At 45.7% G+C, this 16,209-nt stretch overlaps 1 protein-coding gene across 1 annotated transcript in view; it reads right to left on the reverse strand.

Annotated features, from left to right (window-relative positions):
- Nucleotides 1-4,163: 4,163 nt before the first annotated feature.
- Gldn (gliomedin) overlaps nucleotides 4,164-16,209 on the reverse strand; it is a 47,822-nt gene continuing 35,776 nt past the window's right edge. The window contains exons 5-10 of the mRNA XM_028783339.1: nucleotides 12,389-12,535; nucleotides 11,100-11,219; nucleotides 9,918-10,001; nucleotides 9,626-9,751; nucleotides 8,532-8,682; nucleotides 4,164-5,218 (exon numbers count right to left, since the gene is read on the reverse strand). Coding sequence (XP_028639172.1) covers nucleotides 4,738-5,218; nucleotides 8,532-8,682; nucleotides 9,626-9,751; nucleotides 9,918-10,001; nucleotides 11,100-11,219; nucleotides 12,389-12,535 — 1,109 coding nt within the window. The 3' untranslated portion in view covers nucleotides 4,164-4,737. The remainder of the gene's footprint in view (nucleotides 5,219-8,531; nucleotides 8,683-9,625; nucleotides 9,752-9,917; nucleotides 10,002-11,099; nucleotides 11,220-12,388; nucleotides 12,536-16,209) is intronic.

The raw sequence follows: 16,209 nt of genomic DNA on the forward strand, positions 1-16,209 counted from the left end.
TCTCTCTCTCTCTCTCTCTCTCTCTCTCTCTCTCTCTCTCTCTCTCTCTCTCTTTCTCTTCTCTTCGGATATAGGTATAGATTATTTATAGATGAATGATATAGGTATAGTGTGTATATGTATACATGTGTATATATGTGAATACATATATATGTAAAGTTAAACAAAGAGAAGCTGGAAATGCTAGTCTAACATGAACAAGGCTCTGGATTTTACCCAGGACCACATAAAACTGGATGTGATCTTTCATATTTGTAAAACAGCACTTGGGAGGTTGAGGCAAGAGGATCAAAAAGAAGTTCAAGGTTATTCTCTGATGTATATAGTTCAGGATCAGTCTGGGCTAAATGAGATCCTTTCTCAGAAAATAATATTAAAAATCCTTGCAGATTGAATTCAGTAAAATGTTAAAGCGGGTGGTTGTTGGAAGTCTGCCTTTGGCTCTGGGTAATTTAGATGTTCAAGTACCAGACCTTGTCTTCATTTTATCCTTTTGGAAGATTCTTGGTGTCTGGAGATGCGTGGAGCCTGCTGGCTTGTCTACTTAGCTTTCTGCTGTCTGTTAATCATGCTCAGCCTTTAACAAAACGTCTAGAGGGTCAGTTAATCCCCGCAGCACCCACATAATGTCATTGTCCCCAGTCCCTGCTTCCCTCCTAAGTCTGCAACTGCTGTTTAACACCAGCCAATGCATCATGTTCCACTGGATGTCATTCCAACTAGCAGCAACTTGAGCTTTGACAATGGGGTCATCTCATTGTTCCAGTGGCAGCCTGAGTCGCTCTACCAAGAACAGTGGCTTCCTTCTGGGACTACACTCAGAAAGTTTTGGCAGCATTAGCAGATGTAAATATGGGGTTCACAGTTAAGCTTGACTTCTAAATCAATATTTTAATTTCATTTTTGTTTTTATTTTTATTGTTTTTTGTTTGTTTTTGTTTTTGTTTTTTGAGACAGGGTCTCTCTATGTGGTCCTGGTTGTCCTGGAGCTTGCTATGTAGAACAGGATATCCTGGAACTCAGTGAGATCCACCTGCCTCTGCCCCTGCCCCTGCCCCTGCCCTGCTCCTGCCCCTGCCCCTGCCTCCTCAGTGCTGGGAATCTGCTGAGTTCTAGGCCAGCCTACAATGTGTTATGTTGTCTCAAAAGCAAGACAACACACAGAAAGGAATGGCTTTCATACACATGTTAAAGTTAGTTATGCCTACTTTCTAATGACAGGAACCGGATGTCCTTTGTTTGTTTTGTTTTGTTGTTTGTTTTTCTTTTCTTTCTTTCTTTTCTTTTTTTTTTTTTTTTTTTTTGTTTTTCGAGAGAAGGTTTCTCTGTGTAGCCCTGGCTGTCGTGGAACTCACTCTGTAGACCAGGGTGGCCTTGAACTCAGAAATCCACCTGCCTCTGCCTCCCAAGTGCTGGGATTAAAAGCGTGTGCCAGCACTGCAGGCCGGATGTCCTTTGTTAATGACAGAATAAAGTAGAATGTTCTGAAGTCAGGCAAACTCTAGCATTCCAGCTGCACTTGGAGTTAGTCGTCTTCTGATGTTCTACTCTCCTGGATGTTAAAATGGTGATGTTGACTGTGTGTCTTATAATGGCCCTATCCTGTGGTTGGGGAGAAGGTTCCTTGGCAAACAAGACTTGCATCTTGACAAAACTAAACTGCTAGTCACAGGATCCAGGCTCTAGTCTTCTCATAAGACTTCACTTATCAACTGAAATTTGATTAAGGGCTGGCGAGACCACTTGTGGGTAAAGAGCCTGCTCTGCTCTTCCAGAGGACCTGAGCTCACAACTGTCCCAGCCCCTGGGGGATTCGACGAGACCCTAGGGAAGGGGGCAAAAGAATAAAAGGACAAGAGACACAAAGGATGAGAGCAAGTCTGGGGTTCTGATCAAGCTCTGCAACTTTAATTTCACAGGCAGGTTATAAAGATACAGCAAAACGGGAAGTTTAGGCAAGGGTCATTGCTTAGGGCTATCCCACTGTCATATCCTATTGCCCAAGACCATCCCACTGTCATAACCGGCTCCCAGGAAATACCAGACGTTCTTTGAGTTCCTGGGACCTGAAACCCGCGAACACCCTTTCTTAACTTTGTACTGACTAGGCTTTCCAGAACAGCAGGTAATTTCCTGAGGTTCTCTTAGAACAGCAGGTAATTTCCTGGGTTTGGCTTCTGACACACAACAGTCTGGAACTCCAGGTCCAGGGGGGATATGATACCTTCTGGACTCAGCAGGTACCTGCACACATGCACATACATGCCCCCACAAATGCACACACACAGATGCATACATAGGCACTTGCACACACACATGTGCACACAAATACATGCATGTGTACACACACACACACACACACACACACACACACACACAGAGGCACCCCTCCACACACATAGATACAGGCACACACACAATTGTTAAAAAGTTAAAAGATAAACACAATTGAAACAACTTTACTTGTTGAGGTTGACCATAACAGCTTGCTGGAGGGGAAAGAAAGCGAGGCTGAGAGATGAATTCCATCCTTGTTTTAAATTCCACCTCTAGGAGCTACAAGATGTTTAAATTACATGCCAAGTCAGAATGGCCCACTTACAGGTGCAAGAATCTTTTTAAATGTTTTCGACTTTTCTGTTTGGTATTATTTCAGTTATCAAAGTCATAGATAGCCGTGCATACTGAGCTGCAGGGGAGAGGTGTTTGCAGGAAGCCATAGGCGTGGCGTCCTTAACTGCTCTTCCTCTGGCGGAGGCAGTCTTAGTGTAAAGTCATTGTGCCGTTAAGGGACTGTTTTTAGTGGATTGACAATGTTACCTGCCTAATCATACGAGCCAGCACACAGAAATTAGCGACATTGTGTCCATGCCTTAGCAGAACATGTATACTTTAAGTATTGTACGACTTCTAGAGCATTCCACAAAGACTAATCAAGGGATGCAAGTGTCCTAGTTAGGGTTCTATTGCTGCAGTGAAACTCTGTGATCAAAAAGCAAGCTGGGGAGGAAAGGGTTTATTTGGCATCCATTTCCTGTTTACTGTTCACCATTGTAGGAAGGCTGGAACCTGGAGGAAGGAGCTGATGCTTACTGGCTTGCTACAATGGCTTTTCTCAGCCTGCTTCTTATAGAGCCCGAAACCACCATCCAGAGGTGGTCCCACCCACAATAAGCCAAGCCCTCCCACATCAGTCACTAAGAAAATGCCTTACGAACTTACGTAAAGTCAGATCTTATGAGGCGTTTTCTTAATTGAAGCTCCCTCCTCCCAAGAGACTCTAGCTTGTGTTCCATTGACGTAAAACTATCCAGCACAGTAGTATTGTATCATTCTTTCCCCAAGGAACTGGGACTGGTCCAAATTCATACAAATCTAGGTTTTTAAAGTTGCCATTCCTAGCTCCCTCTTGAAGCTCCACAGGGCTGTCTGGAACTCAGTGCCAGGCAGAAGGAGTTGGCAGAGATCATGGCTATTTAAGGTCTTATAGGAGCCAATTAAACTAGATCCTTAGTAACCAAGAGGACCAGACCCAACCTTGAGAACCACGTGGGAGTGAGCACCTCCATTCCTGGAGGCTCTCTTACTCCATCTAATGCTGTCCTTAGCTGTCCCTTCCACTAAAACTCAAGCATAAATGCTGCTTCTCAGTCTAAAGAAAGCCTAACAAAACCCAGGGAGTGAGTCCTTCCGAGAGCCTGGCTCGTTTTGTATCCTTAAAGGTCAGCAGTTTTTCTTTCTGGAAAGGCCTAGGCAGTGTGGTTGGGGATTTATAGCGCTGCTCTGCTTCACCGCTGTCGTGGTCTGAGTCGTGATTCTTAGGTGCAGGGATTCGATGTACAGGGATGGGAGATAAGCTGACTTTGGCCTTTAAACCAGTTGCCTTCCCTTATTCTAGACAGCAAGTACAAATAAATGGTGCCTGTCTTTGGAAAAGCCATCATGTCTCCATGCTTCTAACCAGATTACTGGCCACTTAGTGTTTGATACTCTGATAACAATCCCATGGCCTTGGCAAAAGGAACCACGCACGAACTGAAGGTTTCTCGTTTATGACCCCAGCAGCAAACGGACATGATCAGAAATTGACCGACGTCCAGACGGGCCTGATGCAGTTTCCTTTAGAGTCCTGAGCTTGTATCTATTCATGATTTTTATTAATCTTGGATTTGTCTTTAGGAGCTGAAAATTAGAATCGTTCTGTAGTGGCTGGTGTGTATTCAGAGAAAAATAACAAATAATGGATAATATAATACCTTAGAAGCCATAAGAGCCAGTGCACCTTCCCTAAGTACCTAATAAGTGTATGTCATCACTGATAGGCGCACCCCTCAAGCTGCAGGTAAACTCATTTACATGTGGAGAAAAAAAATAAGAAACCAGAAAGCAATCTAATATATGATCAGGCAAGAATCACAGAACTTCATATAGGCAGAGGAAATGTTGTCAGTCATACTCAGATGTCTCATATTGCCGATGGGGACACTAACGTCACGGGGGAGAGCTAACTTGCTGAGTCTGAGGAGGGATTAAGGGTCACAGGATCTCATCCATTCCTACTTCCAATCTCTAACTATTTAAGCAACCTGGCTGAAAGAGGACTCGCTGCTTGCACAAGAGCCTGTGGCTCGGGCTTATGCTCCGAGTATCTGGGTATCCTTTACAGGCTAGCTTTCTGTTGGGCTTGAACAAACCCTAGAAAGCATGTGGAGTATAATGAGGGAGCAGACAGCAAGCCTATCGCTGGCTTAATGCTGCTGACAGAAACTGCACAGGATAAAGCATCAGATGGCCATCTTCCCATGAGTATAAATGCTGGTCTCTCATGTTGTACGATAGCATGGCAAGAACAGACTGTGACATTCTGAAATCAAAGTTTGCATTGATCTGTTTTCCGCTTAACAAATCAAAGGCAAACGTGATCCTCGTGTCTTTGGTGTCTGTGACATAGAGGATTCCTTGAGCTATGAAGGCGTTGCCAGCCTTGGATTTGGGGTATGTGGTATTGATGTGCTGCAGCACAGAGAATGTCCTCTCATCCAGCCGGGCTACGAGGATGCTTGAGCCATCCACACTCGAAGCGTAGATAATCCAGAGGCCCTTCTCATCCACTGCTATGTTGAAGTAAGTCTTGGAATTTGCAAAGAGGTATTTTCGATCAAAATACAAAGCATTTTCAAGCTTCAGAGTTTGAGATGTCTCTTTCCCAAATTCAAATCTGAAACATGTTTTTAAAAATGAGTTAGAGTGGATTAAACACGTCTGTAGAGAGAATTCTCAGGAACTGTAGGAAACATCACCTGTCAATAAAAAAAAGTTTATGGCCAATGAGCTGAGGCAGGAAATAGGAGGTGGGAGTTTTGGCAGAGAAGGAGGGGTGATTCTGGGAACGAGTCAGGCTCTGGAGATTGGAGCTGTGCTCCGGAGGAGATGGTCGGGTAAACCTGAGGAGTAACTAGCTGTGTGGAAGACATAAAATAGAACAAATGGATTTAATAAGTTACAAGCTAGTCCTGGAACAAGTCAAAGCTTACATATGTTCCATATATGAGAAGGCTGAGTCGGAGGGAAGAGGCCAGATGGAAACGCTCAAGGCTACTCATGTTTGTGGACCCGGGTGATTTGTTTTGCTCCTTACTAAGCTGAGTTACCAAGAGTGGACCAAGGCCTGGTGGTCTCTGTTGTCAAAAGACTCCAGGAAACTTTTCTACTTGCCCTTCAGTGATGTTCTGAGCAGCAAGGATGTGAAGGCAGTGACTAGCCTGTGCTAGCAGAAGCAAAGGGATACAGTAGTGTGCTGTTAAGGACTGTCCCCAAATCAGCAGTGTAGCTGAGGATAGCCTTGAACACCTAATCCTCTTTCCTCCACCTGCCAAGCACTGGGCTTATACCACCAAGCCTTGCTTCTGCAGTGCTGAAGATCAAACCCAGAGCTTTGAACACTCTTTCAACTGGGAACATTGATAGCCCCTAAATTTAGGTTTTAAAACTCCAAAGTTTGCTAGTCATTCATTTATTTTATGCTAAAATTTTAATTAAAAAAAAAGACAATTTAAACTAAGGAAAAGGTCACTAGCTGAGAAGAGATGTGGTAGAGGCTGAGAAGACAACTTTCTTGTCTAGAAAGAAGAATTATAAATAGAACCATGTATGGAGTTCCATGCCCCTTAGCTCTGGGATCTGATTCCCCAGACTCAAAACCATATATATATTATGATTTAATCACTACCTAAATCTGGGATATTAAGATTAAAAGAAAACACCAGAGGGCGCTTTTGAGCAGCAGAGCGCAAGAGGCTGGTGGGACTCAAAGGCTTTTAAGGAAGCCCAGCAAACCGAAGCAGACCAGGAAAGCCGAGTTAAGCTGGAAAGGAGCCTGAGAAGAACAGCACTTGGGAAGGACTCAGCCATACCAGCTCCTGAGTGCTGGGAACTCTGTTCTACAGGAGCAGCACCTTCAATATACTCTGCTCTGCCTTCTGCTCTAGGCATGTGGTTTGCTGTAGGTCTAAGCTGAGAGTCCCCGACCCACTCAGCACAGCTCACCCAAGCCTGGGAGCACAAGGCTATAATCTGGGGTACTTGGGAGGCTAAGGTGGAATGATTGTTAAGTGAAATGCCCCAAAGTGACCGTCTTGCACTTCACCTCACTCCTCTCTAGCCTCTATGGTGACATCCTGCTGAGCAGAGCTTTCTCATGTACCTGTTTTTTTATCAACTGAGCTGAAACCTTTGAAAATGTTGAGCCCCCCCTGCTGCATCTGGTTTGAAGTAATTCTGGGTTTTCTTTATAAACATTATCCTATATTGCTTAGGGAGAAGAGTTCTTTGTGGCCTGTGTCAATGCCTAGGCACAGGCTTAAATAAAGAACTCTACTTATACCTGCAGTGGTATGTAACATTCATGAGTGGTCTATGACCGTAAGTTCAAGGCCTTTCTTGACAACACAGAGAAATTAAGAGCAGCCTGAGCAACTTGGCAAGACTGTGGAAGACCGCTACACTCTGAGCATAAGAGCTATCATCTTTCTCATAGCAACAAACTCTGTGACAGGGCTTCTTGATTGTGGCTGTTGCTTCCTAGGGCATGGGGTGTTAGGAGGGTCACTGAGTCATCTGAGCGTCAAGTCCTCGGTCTGGAATTCTGCCCTAGCGTGTAGTGTATTTGTTCACTGCAGTGGGGAAGGGGACTCAGTTTGTAAAGCTGGGGGAAAGGTGTCTTTCATGCCAGGGTGAAGCTTCCTGGAGGTGGGGCTGCTTTGGGGTGTAAACGCTCTAAAAGCATGCCCAATAGATCCACTGGTTCCCCAAGTTACACTTTAGAGGAGTCACACTTTGGTGTGCCAGTGTTCCTTAAGGAGCAGGTAGATTATTGTTACATTTCTCCAGGGAAAGTGTTCTTTCAGTAAAACTTAGAAGTAGAAAGGAGGGGGAGATATAATGTGCTCATTGGTAAAGACTATTTCTAGTATGTGTGAGGCCCTGGATTTGAACTCATACCTCAAAAGCCAAACCTCCAAACTCCATTTTTAAAAAGATATCATTTCTCATTTTAGGGTTTCTTCTTAGAACTCCCCTATCCCCACAACATGTGGTAATAACATGTTAACAGGGAGCTACCCATTAAACAGATATCAGGCACCAGGGGCTCTGGTGAAGGTGTCTGAGTGGGAGATAAATTCTTTCCTCTTCTACACCAGATTTTACCCATAAAGGATGACAAGAGATGATGTCATGTGGTAGCATAGGGGAGGAGAGCGAGGCAAGGGGTGAGCATTTCCTGTCTCGCTATCCTCCAAGCTAAACTGGCTGAGTCTGCTTTCAAAAGATCATGACACTGAGGGTGTTGACTGCTGACCTTCCCTCATAGAAGAGAGTAGGGAGAGCCATGGGTTTCTCACAAGTATTCAACCACCCTTTCAACCCGTTGTAAGCAGTTCTGCCCTAACTGCATGTGACCTTGGGGATCTTGAGGAGGAGCAAGAGTATGTAGGTGGAGAAGGACTAGGGGAAGGAGCAGCCATCATCCATGCTGGGATGACTTTCCAGTGTGACTGCTGTAAGGTCACTGTGTTCCTGCCTGTCACCCCTTGCCCACTGCTCTGTAAGTAAGCCTGATAAACTCCCTGGTTCCCCAGACGGGACTTTTGGTGGAATCACACCTCTGTTTGTTGCTGGGACTTTGGGAGGAAGGATAGATGTTGTCTTTACATCTCCTCCATGGAAAGAGTCATGCCAGGAAAGCTCTGCCCTTTGTGCCAGGAAAGCTCTGCCCTTGCTTGCTTCCTGTCTCAACGGATGTGAGTGGCAGTGGCCAAAACTCCATGTCTCCTTCTCCCTGCCTCTTATCCTCCCATGGGTGTGCATCAGCAGGGGCCCGGGTGTGGGACTCCCTCACTGTTTTCTGCCATTCTATTGGGAGACAAACCCTGATTGATCTACCTAGGCACATAAAGATCACAGAACACATCTGAGCCACAGCCAGCATACGCACTGTGAGGAGACACTGCAGGGCACGCATGGCGGCTCACCTCACAATGGTGTTGGAGCCTCCTTTGTGGTAGTAGAGAGAGTTGTTGTAGACAGCGTGCCCACAGCCATGAAAATAATGTGGGAGGTGGAGGAGGGTGAAGCTGCCATTGAGGAGTGCCGGCAGGTCTTTGAACTCCTTCACCATGATGCCTGTGGGAGGGGAGGAGGGAGTCTCTTACCCACCAGCAATGATTCTCTTACCCATGAACACACATGCTGCTGAACGAACACCTGTCCCCTCCCACCCACCTCACTCTATAGCATTTATAAAATCTATAGTATTTATAAATATCTGGTGCTTGTACAGCTTCCGCTTGCTGCCCCCATCCCTTCCTAAGCACCAAGACCACCGCTGCTCCTACGCAACACTTCTCTCTTTCTTTGAGCCTCAAGCCCCCAGCTTGGTAGACAGAGGTTACTACTGGACTCATCAGTTCGTGCTGATGAAATAAAGAAATGATTCTTAGCTTTTGACCAATGGATGTGTACCGCCAGAGTCTTCTGGAATGAAGTCACTCTTACTACCACTGGCCACTTCACATCTTTTGGGGACAGTGTGACCAGGTCTATCTTCAGACATGGAAAGGCTGTGAGATGGTTCTCTATCTTCTCCCCTGGGCTCCATCCAACAAATATGTGAGAAATATGGCCAAAAGTACTCTCATAGGATGGTCTCAAACTCAGAGAGCAATGGGCTGTGCCCACTGAATTTGGTTTTTATAGCTAAGGTCATATCATCCTTAACACACCAGATCGCAGAGCCAGATGGTTAGTATTTGTAAGCCATAATTTGTCTTTTATATATCTTCTGCAGTATGAATTAGTTGATAAAACCTGTAGCTGTCCTGCTCTTTATTTCTGCCTGGCTACTGTGTTGAGATTGGATAGTTTACATTGCATAGTCATGTATCTGGGACCTGAACTACAAAGCTTGCAACCAACACATCCAAGCTAGAAGGTGTTCTACACATTCAGTTATGCTTTCTACGACAAGGAGCCTTATTCTCACACTAGTGGATATCTCAGACACGTGGGTATAGAATAAGCTTGTAGGTAGGCAACAAATATGATTTCCATTTCTAGATAGAAGTACCTGAAAAATGTTCAGTCACCCAAATGCGGTCATCACTTTTGTTAGCAGACTCTCTTATCCAAGTCCCAAAAGTCTCTCTCACTTTTAGGACTTGGGCTGGGTTGCCAATGGAAGTGATCATGGATTCTGTCAGAAAAAAAGAGAGTCATGTACCAGCTGGTTAAGGCATTTAGTTTTGAATTTCCAAATAGAATATTTGTGCGCGGTGCTGGGGATTGAATACAAGGCCTGTGCAGGCAAATGAAACACACAGGCACTAAGGTGCACCCAGCCCAGGGGCGGGGGTTCCTACCTGTCTGTGGAGAATGGGACTCATTAACTTTCTCGTCAGCTCTTCCCACCAAGGTATCATCATTGGGTATGACACACGTCTCCCCTAAAACGACAACAATCAATGCAGTTGTCACAATGGGTCATATAGTTGTCACAATGGTGTCTATAACTTTCTGGCAAAGTCACAAATGTATTCATTATAACATCTCTACCATGTTTCTTGGTCACTTGCTTTTTAGCAAGCCCAAGCCACAGGCTCCCAACCAGAGTTTCAGTCTTATGGCTGGGTCCATTCTCTGGAAATGTCTAGGAAGACCACTATTCCAAACAATGCAGGTGTTTGGAGAAAGTCAGGGTCCTCCTCCACATCTGCTGCTGAAATGACAGCTCAAGTTGTGCCTTGTGGTATAAGACAGCCAAGACATTCTGGGTAACCTCTAGTTTTAAATCCACTGTTGAAATAGCTTCCTATTATTATTATCCTTTGTTTCTAAGAAACTTTTGACTTGAGCTGGGCCTGGTAGCTCCTTGGCTGTCTGTTTTCTCTCTGTAAGTTAGAAACAAGCATGTCAGCATCCTAGGATAGTCATAGGGATCAGTAGAACTAAGTACTTAGCACTGTGCCTGGCAGTCTTAGCACTCAAAACTAAGTGGCAGAGGACTGGAGGTATAGCTTAGTGGTAAGCACCGGGCTCTGGGTTCAACCTCCTGCCCCCAACACACACAGTACTGACAGTGACAGAGATTCTGTGATCATTCTCAGCAGGGTGTTAACCAATCTGACTGCCCCACTATCTTCTGGTTTCTTACTCTCTCGGGAATTTGTAGCTACAGTTAACAGCTTAGATCTCAAGATGCTGCTCTCAGGGGACCTAGTGACACTGTGTCTTTAAGTTGTAACAGTAATTAAAAACAAACCAAATAAAACCCTTCTCCTGGGGGAAGGAAAGGGTTATATGGCCAGGAAGAGTCACAACATGGAGGTCAGTGTGGGGAGACCAGCAAGGGAAGGGGTGATAGGCTCAGTGTTGGGCCTGACCATAGTCCCCATTCCCAGGGCAGGTATTCAGACTTCCTGTGAGCATATTTCAGGGATGAGTTTCATTTAGGATAATATCTCCTTTCAAAATTTGGTCACGAAGTCTGGAAGAGGCTATCTTTAGTGTAAGGAGTGGAATCCCTGAGGGCAGGGCTTGGCGACCTGGACACTGGCTGTTGAACACGTTTGGCTGTCGAGGGCCTTTGGACCTTCTGCTTCCAGGAGGGCCTGGGGGCCCTGGGGGGCCAGGTGGGCCAGGGGGACCTTGGTCACCTTTGGCACCTAGAGAGAAAGAAAAAGAGGAACTGATATAATATTCTCCACAGGGACAGTTTCCAGTCAGGGAAAGATAAGAAAGCAGCTCTGGAGTCCCACTGTGTGCACCCCTTCCTAGAGATGACTTAAGTGAGTGCTGTCTTTACTGAATTAAAGAGCTACCATAGTAGGTCCTGATGATCCACTGTCTGTAAGATCTATGCCAAGAGTTTTATCAATCTTCCAAGTCTCTCTGTGAGGAGGTAGTGGGACCCTCTCAGGAGGATTCTGCTAGAAAGTGGTGGTTACTTAAGGTCACCAGAGCAGGATCTCAGCTCTAGTGGCTCAACAGAGCCAGGCCTTTGTCACTCCAGTGCCAGAGTCCCAGTTCTGACTTCCTAAAATCCCTGAGGAACTCTTCTTACTCTTCCCTTCCTTCTCTTCATCTACTTCTTCCTCTTCTTCTCTCTTTTCCCTCCTCCCTGTCCTTCCCACTCTCCTTATGCTAGGGAATTTAACCCAGCAGCTCTTGCAAGCCAGGTGAACACTTTATTCCTGAGCTAGACACTCATCTTCTATAGACCTTGATTACTGTCCAATCCCAGAGATACTCAGAGTGCCTACGGGGAGATTGGTCACCTGTCATTTGAAGTCCTCCTACTTGATAGCCAGGTAGGAGAAGCAGTGGTGAGTCTCGGACCACCTGGGAGGCTCACTGGACTCTGCTTTTGTTCACTGTGTGACTTTGATCTGACCATGTAATCAAACTTGAAGGAAGCTTTCAGCTTTAGCCTCCTCATGCTTAGGACTACAGGCAGGAGCCGCCACATCCTTCCAGCCAAGGTAAATGCATTAAATTCCTCACGCTAGATACCAGATTCAGACTTGCCTACATGGAAAAACAGGCATAGCTTTGAAACTGCAGACCACCATGCTGAGCTCAGTGGTATACAGCTATAGTTGCAACACTTGAGAGGTGGAGAAGGAGGGTTGAACAAGGCTAGTCAGTTTCTGCTACATAGATAGTTCCAGGTTAGCCTGGGTGTACAGAAGACTCTGTCTCACACAATCAAGGAGGGAAAGTACTCCAGAACCTGCTGCAGAGCAGAGCCCAGAGCTGAGAAAAGTCACCAGAGCAGCCATGGGCTGGACAGGGCAAGTCTCTGTGCCCTAGTGCCAGGAAGACACCAGCCTACCTGTCAAAAGCACATCATTGGACACGTCTCCTTTGTCTCCCTTGTCACCTTTCGGCCCTGGTGGGCCCTCATTTCCAGGTAAGCCCAGTTCACCAGCATCTCCCTTCTCTCCCTTTTCCCCTGGATTTCCTGTGGCTCCAGGTAACCCTGTGAGGAAACAATACCACATTAACTCATGCACACAGTTCTGCTTCACTCTCTGCAGTGACTGGACTTTTGCAGAGCCGCTTTTTAAACCAACCACAAAACCCTTCCACAGATGCTGCTGTACACTCATTATGGGATGGCATTTCCAGGTGGGTCTCGGGGGGAGGGGGGCTACTTTTAAGGACTATGGCTGAGCCATTAAGTTGAAGAGTGAAGCAAGAGAGGAGGCAGTGACAGTTTGAGTAACGCACCATCCCCATGGATGGTGTGTGTGTCATTGAGAGGACCAAAGGTCCAGCCACTGTCACCTTTGCTTAGTTTCTTACAGTATAACTAGCGGTGGGCCGGGCAGTCACTCTGCCCTTTGAGCAAAGTTGAAACGGTGCTTATAACTGATGGTGCTAAGTCAGCACCCAAGGGCAGATGGCTGGCTGCCTGGACTCCTCGCTGTCTCTTCTCTGCTATAATGGACTGTACCCTCAACTGCAGCTAAAGTAAACCTTTCGCTCCTTAAGTTGCATCCAGCAGCTATATTGTTGCAATGACTGGAAACAATCAGAAAACATAAGGAGAGAAAAGTCAACTTGTGACCCAGGCTTGTTTGGTTTATTGCTTTATGGGTGTGTCCACAGCCATCTCTCCTGGGACTAGTTTAGCCCCAGTGCTATTTCTCATTGGACATGTGAGAAAGCCAATCTTTCCAAGGCTCCACCCATTACCCCAAGGAACATGAAACATGAGTTCAGCTTTCAAGAAAATTATTCTAAATGTTAATTTATAGCCTAAAGTTAATGACCATAATCCAAGTTACCCTAACTGTGTTCTGAAGGTAACTGCTTGATTCCACAGACTCCAATATTTGAGGCATTCAGTACATGTAATTCAGTATATTAACAAACAAGGAAAGCATGTCTCAATGGGTGCAAAAAAGGTATTTGATGGCATTCAATATAGATTCTCAATGAATTCCTCATCAAACTATGAAGAAAAAGGAACTTCCTCATTGTGCAAGAGCGTCTGGGAGAAACTGACAGGTGGCATTGCCTTTTCCAGTGAAAGGCCACGTGCATTTCCCCTAATATTAGGAACAAGGCAAAGATGTTCACACGCATCAGGATAAGAAGCATGATATCTGCCGGGCGGTGGTGGCGCACGCCTTTAATCCCAGCACTTGGGAGGCAGAGGCAGGCGAATTTCTGAGTTCGAGGCTAGCCTGGTCTACAGAATGAGTTCCAGGACAGCCAGGGCTACACAGAGAAACCCTGTCACGAAAAACCAAAAAAAAAAAAAGAAGCATGATATCCTAGAGAAAAAGGAACAGAAGGCTCCCTGATCGGAACGTGACATCGAAGCTATATTAATATGCGGCTGACCTGATTGTTTATGTAGAAAATTTCAAGAAATCTATAAAAAATACCAACTTGAAAGCCACAAGCACACAATTATCCTGGGGTTCTGGGAGGGGAAAGTGGGCGCACAAAGACATTGTTAGGAATGAACCATACATAAGACTCCTCGTTTCAAGAAACAATTGTTCATTTTGATAAGAATTCCCTGAAGATAATGTTTAACTGTGACGTTACTCAAAGTGAGGTTGCAGACATCGGGAGAGCCAGGCGTATCTGTTGTCACAAGCCTTCTTGTGCTCTCCCTGTTCATAACCAAGGTGACGTGGGTGGAACCTCCTGCCTCTATAATCACTACCAGCTCCCTGGCTCTTCTGTTCACCCCGTCAAAGTGTGGCTCATCTGCCCCTCTCCCTGTGTTCCACTCATTTGACTAATCTGTGATTAGTCACTCTCTGAAATGGCAAAACTTTTCCTCCAGTTTGTTTGTTTATTTGTTTTATATTTAAGATCTCACTATACAGATAGCCTCAAACTCACAGTGATCCTCCTGCCTCTGTCTGGGATTTTAGTGGGCACTTTCACAGCTGGTTTATGTGGGTGCTTCAGACTCACCCCAGGCCTTTGTGTATGCTTCATGAGTGATATACTATCCTAGCCATATCTCCAGCCCACTCTCTGTCCCCCCTACCTCCTGCCAGCCATGCTGCATTCCATCATACCTGGTCTAAAACAGTGTTTGTCAACTTGTGGGTCAGGATCCCTTGTGAGTTGTTGAACAATTCTTTCACAGGGGTCATCTAAGACCATTGGAAAACACGGATAGTTATGTTATGATTCATAATGGTAGCATCTTTTGGGTATATGCCCAGAAGCTGGGTCTTGAGGTAGAACGATTCCCAATTTTCTGTAGCAAAACTACAGTTATGAAGTAGCAATGACAATAATCTTATGGTCAGGGGTCAGCACAACAAGAGGAACTAGGTTAAAGGGTTGTAGCACTAGGAAGCTTGAGTACCACTGTACTAAAGGATTGCTAGAACTTTCCAGGTTAGAAGGCACTGTAGAATTTGTTTAGATCAATTTCCCATCCAATCCTCACGTCTCTCTGTGTTACCCCCTCATCCAGTTGGTGCTGTTTGTTTGCTTTTTGAAACAGTCTCTATGTAGCCCTGGCTGTCCTAGAACTCACTCTTTAGACCAGACTAGCCTGGAACTCACAGAGGTCTGCCTGCCTCTGCCTCCCAAGTGCTGGGATTAAACTTGTGGACTCATCTCAGGCTTTTGGTGTCAGCAGATTTCACCTCGGAGTGCAGCACAGAGCAGGGGCTTTAGGACAGTGGTGGAGGACTTGCCAAGCACGGGACCCTGGGTTCAGTCTCCATGATCACAGAAGCGTGGAATCAGAAAGTAGTGAGGAAAATACTACTTTCTAGATTTCAGCGAACCATACCAAAAATCTAGAACTGAATGTGGTGGCACATGGAGACTGGTTACATAGAGAATCTAAGGCCAGCTTGGGCCACCTGTGACCCCATCCCAGAAAGCAGTAATAACAAATCTAAATGAACAAGGTGAAATCCGGCTATCACTGAGCTGGAGAAGGCATAAAGAGGGACAGGCTTCCCCGGTCAGCACGAGCTCTGCTGTGGACTTGACACCTCTGGTCAGAAGCAATACAGTGATCTAGAATTGGGTGGGGCCACTCTTCACAGCAGTACCGAGAGCTCCTGGCTCTGGGTCATTCTTGCTGAGGGACACTAAGAGTTCTGGCTGAAAAGTGACAAAAGCCCTTCTCTGAGTGCTCTGCGTGAGAAGGCATCCCTTTGTTGGGCTTTTAAATAAGCAGTTTGGCATATTATCTGAGGGAGACAAATGGCTGGATGGCTAGAGAGAGTCCCGCCTGCACAGCGTGCCAAGTGCTACCGACACCTCGAGGTTTTGTGCAACCCACATTCCACAGCACTGAGGGCAACGGTGTCTGCGTTCAACTGCATTCCCACGAGGCTTTTCAGACCTTCCTTCTGACTCAAGAGCATGCCTGCACAACCATTTGCTCTTCATGCCTTCATTTTATTCCTACCTCACAGGCCTTTTATGTACTTTTTCAAAAAGACAACATGAACAATAATGTTCATTTCTGTAACGTAGCCCTGTCACAGCCTTTGCTTGAGGGTGTCTTTAGCCTCATAGCCGAAGTGTGCATGGCCGTTTTTCATATTTTGGTAAAAGACAGTGGGGGATGTTTTGTTTATATCATGTAATCTGCCTTCTCTCTCTCTCTCTCTCTCTCTCTCTCTCTCTCTCTCTCTCTCTCTCTCTCTCTCT

The sequence above is a fragment of the Grammomys surdaster genome, unplaced genomic scaffold (assembly GCF_004785775.1).
Source record: "Grammomys surdaster isolate TR1022 unplaced genomic scaffold, NIH_TR_1.0 1057, whole genome shotgun sequence".
NCBI lineage: Eukaryota > Metazoa > Chordata > Mammalia > Rodentia > Muridae > Grammomys > Grammomys surdaster.